Source organism: Leuciscus leuciscus (assembly GCF_965113295.1).
Source record: "Leuciscus leuciscus genome assembly, chromosome: 1".
Classification (NCBI taxonomy): domain Eukaryota; kingdom Metazoa; phylum Chordata; class Actinopteri; order Cypriniformes; family Leuciscidae; genus Leuciscus; species Leuciscus leuciscus.
Window position 1 is genome coordinate 20,859,870 of NC_138725.1, and position 12,023 is coordinate 20,871,892.

General features: G+C 39.2%; 1 protein-coding gene across 1 annotated transcript; it reads right to left on the bottom strand.

The window, feature by feature from the left end:
* Window positions 1-117: 117 nt before the first annotated feature.
* Window positions 118-9,130, bottom strand: LOC309493652 (uncharacterized protein; the record flags this gene model as incomplete). The annotated part of the gene is made up of 2 exons (XM_082162839.1): window positions 4,194-9,130; window positions 118-1,705 (listed from the first exon to the last, which is right to left on the bottom strand). Exon 2 carries the CDS (start codon window positions 832-834, stop codon window positions 118-120), a length of 717 nt encoding a protein of 238 aa, XP_082018965.1. The 5' UTR covers window positions 835-1,705; window positions 4,194-9,130.
* Between the last annotated feature and the right edge of the window lie 2,893 nt (window positions 9,131-12,023).

Consider the following 12,023-nt stretch of genomic DNA (forward strand, 5'->3'; position numbering starts at 1 on the left):
AGTCTCTGGTTGACGATCCAGAAAACTACGCACATCTCTGCTTCAGGTGATTCTTAACAAGTACAATTTGTCCCAAGCTGTCACGTTGGCGACAGTTTGTAGGTGAAAATCAATGTCTCAAATATACGAATTTACACTGTTGTCCCCGGCAAACGTAGGAATGTTTCTGGCCAGCTTGTCAAGGCTTGTGGGAGGAGAGCTGTTGCTGGGGGCCCAATCCGTCTGGAGAGGATTCTGACCCTTTACAGCTCCGCCCCCTTTAGCTTTTGGTGTTTGGCTGACAGGCGTGGACTCGCTGGAAGGGGGAAATGGTGTGAGATGTTCTTCCCCTTCCCGGTCACTGTTAAGTCTGTAAGAATGTCTCAGTTCTCTGCGAACAATGTCAAGTTCGTCTCTGAGATCGTGTCTCTGCTGACTGAGCTGATGGATTTCAGTCTCTGCTCTCTCAAGGAGAGCTTCAGCCCGTTGGAGCCTTTCGTTGAGTTCCTTCCGGGTGTTTTCCTCCGACTGCTGTCTTTGGTCTGTGTGCCGACGAAGATCGTCCAAGGCATTTTGAAGTCTTTCAACTTCCTGTTGTAGCGTTGTGTCCGTCTCGTCCTCCTCCTCGGTCAGGAAGAGTAGCTGGTCTAGACGACTCTGTGTGTGAGCTCGCTCCTTCCGGGCTTCTGTGGCCTGGAGCTGTAGTGCGGCTGCCTTCTGCTCCAGGTCGAGGTTGGTCCTTTCGCTAACCCGGGCCTTGGTGACGAGGTTGAGTGCGAGTTTTCCGAAGATTTTGGCTAGCTGCTCGTGGTCGTACTTCTGGGTTGGATCGTAGGTCTCAACTGGTCCAGGCATTGTGGGTCAGCGGCGTCCTGGGGTAGAACGGTTGTTGTCATTTCTCGCAGCCATGTCTCGAGGTCGTCCCAGCGGACTGAGGGACTGGGTGAGCTTGACATCTCGGCTTACTGTGAGCGAGAGAAGCACAGCACACACACAAAAAGAGACAAAATACAAGTTTGTTTTTGGGTTAATGAGCTATACTCATACGGCTATGCCGTGGGTATGGGTAATTTCGTGGGTATGGGTAAAACCCACAATAGAGATTTGGACAGGCGGTAGCCTGGGGTCATCTAGCGACGCCTGCTTTGATCGTCACTCTATTATTCAGCTTTCCTGGGGTCTCTCTTAGGTTCTGTGTCTAAGTGAAATGAGAGAAACAAATCACAACAGAATGGAGAAAAAGACAAAGTTGAAGGTAGGGAAGATCAGAGGGAAACACAACACAAGGAAGTGAATTGGTCTGCAATGAAATGTCACAAACAATAACACGGGGAGTGTTATAAAAAAAAATTAAAGAAAATAAAGAGGCCTAAGCCTATTAACACTGCTAGAGTTCCTGATAGGGCCAGGAGATGCGTGGATTATCGGGACAGGACCTCGAAAGAAGGTGTGTCTTAGAGAGAGAAAGGTGGGCCAAACACTTAAAATATATCCGGAGGAATATCTAGTATTCTGTGGTTCATAATAAGTGGATGGGTTTTATCAAATTTCAGTTTACCTGGGGTGAATAGAGGTCATCCAGGTGGAAACCAGCGGGCGCGGTCAGACTCTCCGACTGTCCCAACACCAGACGGAGCGCAGTGTCAGTAACGCCGGACAGATGATCCCCGCCCACCGGAAACCACCAGAGATGACTTTCGGATCACCACAGTGCACTGACTGAGTCCTGCCAATAGATACACAATAAGGGATTAAGATGTTAGACTTAAAGTGAATTAAGGCTTTCTGGTTTCATCAAATTGAGTAAATATGTATGCAGGAGTCAGAGGCAAAGGCTTTACTAAATAATGATACAATGAAAAGGATTATGATAACTGATGGTTTATTATCGGAATAACCTACCCCCCCCTTTGAAGAGGCTGGGGAAAGAGAAAAAAAAAATTATCAATGAAATAAAATTCAAATAAACAACACAGGCTTGAGACGCAGGCAGAGGGATAGGCCCCGCAGTGGGTTTGTGCCACAAAGGAAAGGGGCGTATTCCTTCTCCGTGGTCCACCTGGTTGTTAGTGAACACAATTTAAATTAAAATTCAAACTGGTTTAAATTAAAACTCAAATAAGCATGCAAGGAGAGGTCCAAATAATAATAAAGAAGAAAAGAAAATTAGAATGATAACAGTGGAGTATCAATACTAATTATACAATAATTAAACTGAAAAATCAGAATGACTTCCTATAATCCTTACAATAACACTGAAGTTATTAGTATTGATTATAAAATAATCAAACGAGAAGGGTAGCAATGTTGAGACACTTCAATGCAGACTGGGGGTGAAACAGATATTGATAAGTCGAACCAAGATGGCCACACGGTGGCGTGCTTCCTCCTAGGTGGACTAGGTGGATCAAATCTAAGCTTTAATTCGAAACGGGTTTTTTTTCGAACTTCACTTAAAGTGTGACAGTCAAAACAGAAAAGAAGAATTGTCTAACTCCAAATAATATCAGCATAAGCTAAGCTTTGAATGCAGGTGAATATTTGAGTCAAACCATTCATTCTATCCTCGGGGGAGAGAAAAAGGAAAATTATTAGCAGAAAAATGAAAGCAGGTATTATCTGAGAGCGTCCACCAGAGGGCGTTATTGCGCTCATGCAGGATGACGTCGGTGGGGCGCGTAATTTGAGAACTGCCACCCACCTAAAGGCTGCCCTCTAGTGTTGGTCAGTGGGGTATTCAGACTGCCGATTTTTATCTTTTATCTGAAATATGGGCTCATTTTGCGCTCGGTTGCATGCGAAAAATTACGCGGGTTTCACAACATGTGACTAACAGGGATTACACGTCTGTTTAATTACACATTATACATGGAACGGTTTAAATAAAAACAGGTATCAATACTTCTGTTTTAATTAATAGAGCTGTGCGCAAGACAGGAATTAAACATCTGTGAACAGGAATTATTTCTTCTGTTTTAATTTATAGAGCTGTGAGCAGGACAGGAATTAAACATCTGTGAACAGGAATTATTTCTTCTGTTTTAATATATAGAGCTGTGAGCAGGACAGGAATTAAACATCTGTGAACAGGAATTATTTCTTCTGTTTTAATACATCTGTGAACAGGAATTATTGCATCTGTTCCACCTCCCATAAACATTAATCAAAATTTGTGATATGCATTAGGTTTACAAAATTGGATCGCGAGGCCAATTTTTGACCAGGAGTTTTATCGTTAACGTATTGTATATAGTAAGGCCTATTACGACTGAAAAACTGAGGCACTGCCCAGATCAGATTTACGTCTTCGCACTAAAAAGAAGAGATTTCTTATTTAGTCGGTTTAAATCATATTCCATGTACCCACTGCAAAGAGTTTGCTTCGTCTTTACAGGGACAAATGTAAAATGATGAACTGCAGTTTTAGCACTTAACAGTGATAAAAATGCTTAGACATTTTTGAAACTGTTCATTTGAAGAGCTGAGCTGGCTTTGTGCCTAACGTCAGCTGAGTGAGTTCGCTTTAGCGACTTATCTCACAATTCAAAACGCGTGTACAATTATTAAATAGCCATAATACACATTCAACTGAAAATGAATTTGTCCGCCAAATAAAGTTTGAAACTGCCCGCATTCTCCACCAATAACATGTAACAATAATGACTCGGGGTAAATGTGAATTAGCTCAAGAATATAGGGAATTTTGGAAATATTAATAATTATGACTCATGGTCATAATTCATAAGTCGCATGTACATTTATTTTATCAATTATCGAGATTACCTTGTTCTGTAACTGGTCTGATCACCATTCAATTCGTCCAGCGAATAAATGTAAGATCATTACAGTTAAGAAGGGGTATTTACAAACTCCAAGAAAGTTTTATGTTCTGGCCACGGACATCAAACTTTCTGAGTTTATTAATTAAAACTACTCAATTGTAGTCTATAATAACAAGCTTGTAGCTTTAGATCTTTTAGTTTCATTGACTTATAAGGTGGATTTTCAAACACAGAGACAGTGAAAAGTATTTATGAATTTTAATAAATGTGAAACTAAAGATTATATGAGCTACGAATATAAACGTACGTAACAATGCAAACAATAAACAAACAAACATATAACCAAACAATAACATAAGTGATCAGAATGAGATGAAATGAAAGAAAGAAAAGAAAGAGAAGGGAAAGTTAGTAATTATTACATACAGAGACCTTTGTTCACGAGACCCCTGGAAACAGCCGTTATCAGATAATGTAAGTTACTTGCAGAATTCTGTGCTCTTTCGTGTGAGGCTGAGGCTGATGCAGGAAGCGAGGGTGGTGTCCTGTTTCTGCTGGGTTTTCCGGTGTCGCGAGAAGTTAAAAAGGCTCACTGAATGTAACGTTTACCGGAAAATAAGATTAATCTCCCGGGATGGGAGAGGTTTAAAGTCTTGGTTGCAAAGGGCGCAGCTACGACTCGAACATGTGCTCGCTCGATAGAGAAGACCAGGGCCTCCTTCAGATGTTCCTTGGAGAAGCGCTGCGCCGGGGAGAAGAAGGTCCGAAGAGAGGATGAGTTGAGAGAGTTGAGAGAGTTGAGAGAGGGTTTGGACTTTTATCAGTGTCCCATGTGCCGTCCCCTCCTTCGTGTAGGACGAATCAGCTGTCGAGATTTTCTTAGGCGGGAAGATCCCTTTGTTCGTTTGGAACAGTCTCCTGGCTCGAGTTACAGTGACGATTGACTTAAGCCTTTCGGTTCCAGAAATATGAAATGTGTAAACAATGTATATTACTGCATTCTGCTATTGGAATTCGATTCTGTTAGATTAAGAGAATTACAAAGACATCAAACGCATCACATGAAGGTTGTAGCAATGCGAAGTTACAGGAGATATGCAGAATTACACACATTTAAAGTCTTGATTACCACATTACAAAATCGTAGACACCCCAATATGACATGGTCATAACAAAAGGCACCTCAGAAATATATCAACATGTTGGTAATGTCCTATGGTAAGTCAAGGGAAAATCTGTGGGTGTGTAAAGTCACGCGGTGCTGCGGGAGGTTTCAGCACTAGGGAATTAACCCTAAGGCGGTCAAAACAGAAGTTCTTGTCTTCTCCTCTGACAAAAGAGGTTGTGTATGAAAATCATGATTCGCTAATTTCAGAACATCTGAGTTACATACAAAGGACATTTGTGCATTTATGTGTGGTGACTTCTCAGTCTGGAATGTCGCATAGAGTTTCGTTATCTCTTTGCACATAGAGAGAAATGGGGGCTTGGAATGCAGAAACTTTGCAAGGCTGGGGGATGTGGTGTCATGTGTCTAGTTTACCCTCAAAAGGGCCATAAAGTGTCGCGAAACGACCATTTGTTGCGACTAGCTGGAGCCAATGTGTGATTTGTATTTGCTTGAAGCTCATCGCGTGGTGCGGTTTGTTGATTTTGAGGAGGGGGTTTGTTTGATAACCCCATGATTCACTTAATGTGAAAAGCAGCTGTCCGGATGTCATTGTTGCTACAAACGTAGAAGAAGAAGAAAAAATCACTTTCTGTATTGGACTTGTTTGGGTAACTGTGACAAACAGAGCTCTGGGTGGGAGCATTTGTTTCTGATTCTGAAGAAATTAACCCAGCATAAAAAGATAATATCAGTTATTATCAGTTAATAATAATATATTATTATATATAATGTCACATCAGCTTCAATAGTAACATGACCAGAAAACACATCCAGATAATGAATAACATGTTTACATGTTATGTGATATATGGGATGTGTCAAAATGATGTAACAAAAGTTCAATAACAATAGCGTATGTCACACAATGAAGTTATTTTCTAGTTGATGTCAGTACGAGCTGAGTATTTATATTATTTTCTTTATTTCTAGATACCTGTATCTTAGTGAAGCAAAATAATGTTAGTATTAGCATTAAAAATAATTCATGAATTGGCATCAGTTACTGTAGCCTACGATGAATAGATAGACAGACATAAGTGTCATTTTATTATAAAAACAAACTCAGTAATAGATTTTTTATTTTATTTTGGCAGATCGGCTCATCCCACTGTAATCACATTAGGCTTGTTCGACTGGAATCGGCGCTGCACAGACCAATCGGATTATGACATCAAAGCACCGTGAGAGCAATTCAAAAGCATAAGGAGCTGCTCTCTGCTCTCTATTCGCTCTCGTGGTACTTTGATGTCATTCACTGATCACTGTCATTCGGTCTGTGCAGCGCCGATTCCAGTCGAACAAGCTTATCATCATTGAAGCTCCTCCTACTGCAATTCATCATCATCGAAACTCCTCCCACTTCAATTACATCATCAGTGAAGCTCCTCCCATAGCAAATATCCAATAAATGCTGTAAATTCCCATCAGCTACAAGTGAAGACGAGCATCAGAGCATCAGGAAGAGCTGAAATCTGCAAAGACTGAGTTTATTAAAGAGGACAGTGAGAACATGAGTGATCCAGAACCCTGCAGAATGAAACACACTGAAGATCCTGAAGAACAAAAAGGTTGGTGTTTATTCTTCGTTCATTCATGATGCCGAAGAACATCCATGTTAGAAACATTCAAGCACTTCATCACTTTTAGATAAACAGTTCAACTATGAAATGGTACAGAATGTTCTGGGTTTTTTTTCTTCAACAAATGGTCAGTAAAGGGAGGTTTGAGACATTTTTATATTTATTGTCAACATCAGATCAAGCTAAATACTATTTTAACTGTTTTATTTTACATTTATTTTATATGTGGTTCCCAATTTGCAACAAAGTTTCCAGAATTTGTCATTTTCAACATAGTTAAAACAATTATTATTTTTTAGGAATAATCAGTAAACACCAAGATACTGATAAAGTTGTATTTGTCAAATATCATACAAGTTATTCATAGTTCTAGAGATTCTTCTTACAGTGACTTTGGTAACAGCACTCTAAAAAACGCTTCGTTGGCTGAACAACCATTACTTATAAAAGTACAATGCGTAATGACGCACAATGGCTGATCATGCGCTTCACGCTTGCGCGTGAGTGAAGTTACGTTTCTTGGTTTTCCTCTGTGTTTGCCATGATTTCGCAATCTATGAATATTAACTTGTGGGCGTTTCACAGACTATTTATGGGCAACTATGGGCGTGACATGAAGCCGCAAAAGCTGCGCTACATTTAGAATTGATTGTGATTTATTAAGGGAAAACTGCGTAGGATGTGCGTGCGCACGGTTTTATAAATCCGAATATTTCTGTGCGTACGCACGTCCTATGTTTCATCCGTACGCCACTTCTGACGCAAATCCTACGTAAAGTTTTATAAATGAGGCCCCTGGTGCTTCGGTTCTGTAGTGGTTTCTACCTCACGTACAACACGTTCGGAAAACTCAACGTGATCAGTCCAGTTGAGCACTTAATCCATAACACTGCTTCTCAATCAAAACGTATGATGTACAAAACTCGGCAAAAAAACAAACAAATCTTTTCAATTGTCTCTAATCAAGCAAATTTGTACTTTATATGCACTCCGATAATCATCCTTATTGAATGAACTTCTCAAACATGGCACAACACTACAGACCCTTTCCAAAAAATTTGAATATCATGGAAAAGTTTATTTATTTCCATAATTCCATTCAAAACGTTAAACTTCCATAGATTATACAGGGTGGGCCATTTATATGGATACACCATAATAACATGGGAATGGTTGGTGATATTAAAGTCCTGTTTGTGGCACATTAGTATATGTGAGGGGGCACACTCCTCAAGATGGGTGGTGACCATGACATATACTAATGTGCCACAAACAGGACTTTAATATCACCAACCATTCCCATGTTATTACGGTGTATCCATATAAATGGCCCACCCTGTAGATTCAGGGCCCACAACTTAAACGATTTCAAGTATTTAGTTGTTTATTTGTACATAATTTGGGCTTCCAGCTCATAAAACCCACAAAAACAGGATTTTTAAAAAATAGAATATTACATGAAATCACACAGTAATTACACAGTGATACCATGGTCATTGAACCAGGTTTTGGTTCTTTTGGCAGTGTGGGCAGGTGCAAATCCTGCTGGAAAATGAAGTCAGCATGAAGTGCTCTGAAAATGTCCTGGTAGACGGCTGCATTGAGTGGACAGCACAGTGGACCAACACCAGCCGATGACACGGCTCCCCAAACCAACACAGACTGTGGAAACTTCACACTGGACTTCAAGCATCTTGGATTGTGTGCCTCTCCATTCTTCCTCCAGACTCTGGGACCTTGGTTTCCAAATGAGATGCAAAATTTGCTCTCATCAGAAAAGAGGACTTTGGTCCACTGTGCTTTATTAAATCCAGAGTCAACGCAGCCGTCTACCAGGACATTTTCAGAGCACTTCAGGCTTCCTTCATTTTCCAGCAGGATTTGCACCTGCCCACACTGCCAAAAGAACCAAAACCTGGTTCAATGACCATGGTATCACTGTGTAATTACTGTGTGATTTCATGTAATATTAAATTCTTTTGAAATCCTATTTTCGTGGGTTTTATGAGCTGGGAGCCCAAATTATGTACAAATAAACAACTAAATACTTGAAATTGTTTAAATTGTGGGCCCTGAATCTAAAATCTTTGGAAGTTTAATGTTTTGAATGGAATTATGGAAATAAATAAACTTTTCCATGATATTCAAATTTTTTTGGAAAGGGTTTCTATATAAATGGGCTCGTTCTGGGCTTATCTGCTTGCTGCATCGATGAGGTGTATCCTACTGTCTAACCATGCATTAAAACGCGTTCAGCGCTTCCACATTTAAAAATCACTAATCTGCCTATAACCTGCGTGAGACACACATGCACAACATAAAAAAACAGGATACATTCTGAATAGCCAAAAACAAAACAAAAAAAACATTCCCAAAACGCGCATGAATTAGAAATGATTAAATGTTTTTAAGTAAAAGTGAAATAACAAATAAATGTAAATGTGTAAAAAGTCAAACCTGAGAAAATGTGTGTTCCAAAGAGATGTGTCTTGTTTTCTTGAATTCTTCTGCTGTATTATTTTGCCGTTACGTTGTGGGCTTAAATAAGTGTACTCATGTTATGCAAGATGCATGTCAGCCAATCAGGATCTGCATGTTACTGAGATGTCACATGTCTGCTCTCTCTTTCCAGTAAATCACATGACTTTCAGAAAAAAAAAAGCAAAAAAAAAGCCAAGACACATAATCTATGTATACAAACCAAATGACTACTGAATGTTTGTCATTTTTATATCCTATAGCTATACATTATTGTCATTTTGACACTGATTTGATGCTGTGGGAAGGATGTGCTTCTCCAGTTGAATCAGCTCACTCATATTATTCCCCCGCCCGCAGGTTGAAGCCTTTCAGGAATGACGGAGAAGACTCACTTGTGCTGCTTTTTTGAGGTTCAGTTTGTAGTTATACAAACCATCCTTCCTCTGTCATTTACGCTGTTGTCTTCTTCTAACACTCTTGCTCACTGTAGTCTTCGTCGGTCTGGTAGTTTCAACTTGTTCTCTTCACCCCTGTGTTTCACCCCCAACCTCTATGTTTGGTTAATAATAATAATAATAATTCGTTACATTTATATAGCGCTTTTTCTGAGACCTCAAAGCGCTTTACATAGAAGGGGGAATCTCCTCAACCACCACCAATGTGCAGCATCCACCTGGATGATGCGACGGCAGCCATATTGCGCCAGAACACCCATCACACACCAGCTTACTGGTGGAGAGGAGGCAGTGATGAAGCCAATCAGTATATGAAACATTAAGTTCAGAAACATATGTTTTTTAAGAAACATTAAGTTCAGGAAACTAACTTTCACAACTTTGCTTATCTCATCCTGTTTTTCAAAAAAAAAAAAAAAGAGGAAGTCAAATGCATTTGTTTCTACTTTAACACCATTTTAAGAATTGCTGGTTCTTTCCTAGCAGCATTACATTTTTATATGGCATTCAATCTTTATATGGCATAAACTTAAAAGCAAGCAAAATAATATTTCTTTGAGACAGGTAAATAGCAATATCAACATTAATATCCAAAACAAGTTTTTCAGCTGGAGAAAATATAGTTCTAGAAGTAATTCCAACAATATTGTTTCTCTGTGCGGTTATCGTTATAGTTGTGGAGTGAACTGTGCTATTCTTTAACCCCTTGACGCCTGAATTTATTTACAATTATATAAAAAAAAAATTATTATGTGTGTTTCTGGCAAGTTGAGATTGTTAATTTGTCTATAGCAAATAGAATATATATAAATTTAGGTATGATGCAAATTAGCGACAAGAGGCATTTATGGTATTTTTTTTACAAAATGGTAAAATTAATAAAACACATTTTCCCATCTCAGGTATGTAGATTTTATTCATGTCACAAAGTTGTTAGAACTTTTCAACTTGAATTGACAAATGAATGAATCTTGACAACAGCAAGAAACAAAACACTCTCCTACTCCCTAACATTGACAGTAGTTTTTATACATTCCATGTTACACTCTGTTTAACTCTTTCCCTGTTTCTCCAGTGCATAGTGAACAAAAGAACACACTATAATATGTGAAATTAACAGCTCTGGAGAAAGGGTGGATGATTTAAAGTGTTGCCTAATGTGCAAGTTCAGATTGCCTAATGTGCTTATTGTGAGATTGATTTGTTTAGCAGATACATGAAACAGTATGCATGAGTCACTCGGGCAGGGTTTCTCAAACTTTACTGGCCTGCTTTTAGATTTCAAAGTTCTCAGGATACAAGCATTTACTGAACTTTTCATCTGTCATGTGAAACTGGGTCATGTGGAAAGTGACCATGTCACTTGAAGTGTCTTTGCATGAGACAGTCTTACTTGTGGAATTCACGAAAGCAGTCCTTGTTCTTGTTGAGGCACAGGTGAACGGTGCACTTTGCACATTTGATTACAGTCTGGCCCTTGCACTGTGGGAGTTTGCAGCGTTGTCGCTCACTTTCAATCACTGGCTAGTGACCCACAGCATCTGAACAGACTTCATGTGTCGGCATAACAGTAGATGGACCTCGATGTTTCTTCTTCTCAATCTCCCTTTCAACATCCAATGAAGGCCACCCCCTCTTCTTCTTTGACAGATTCTTGCCTTGCATGCAGAGTGCCTATGCAATAGATGTTCTGAAAGCAAGCAAATCATTCTTCTTCTTTCTTGGGACTGTCAGTGACTCACAATCCCGCCGATACAACATCCAGCTGTTGACAATGACCATATTCACAAAGTGAAAAAAGAGGGTAACACTTTATTTGACAGTGTCCGTGTTACAGAGTAATTACTTAATTAATTACTTAGCAGTAGACGTTGTAATAACATGTAACAAAATGTAATTAACATGTAACTAAGTTATGGAACAGATTGTAATTACGCACATGTAATAGGCAGCTACTGTTACACATATGTAATAAGCCGAGATGGATAAGGTTTATAGATGCACATGAAGTACAATTAAGTACAATCTTGATACACTTTATTTTACGTAACTTATCCCTGTGTAATATTCTGGACACAGCAAAATCCCCAGTGTTAAATTAACACTCCTCAGTGTACATATGTGTCCACACTACAGGGTGTTAAAATGAACACTGAAGCAGTGTTGAAGTTAATGAGATAATTAAGTGATGATTGAGCATTATTGATGATACCTGATGTTAATAAGCAGAATCATTGATGGAAAGAGAAAAAACAATAACAGAAAAAAGAGAAACACAAGAACTACAACTGACTTCGAGTCATTACACATTGTTGCACTTATTATTACCAGTTTGACTTTATTTCTGTCATACATCGACAAAAGTTCTTGAGATTTAACAGAAGTTTAGACGGTAATGTTTTATGGAATTTTTATTTTCAAGTTACCATTTTGGTGGTCAGTGTTTGCTTTAGCTGGGCCCTTGACCCTTTTCACTTTTTAATATTAGTTTTTCTCTGACTGTTCCAACATTGTGTTTATAAAGCACATTTGTTACTGCAAGAGAAAACATGACCTGCTCACAGTATGAGTATCC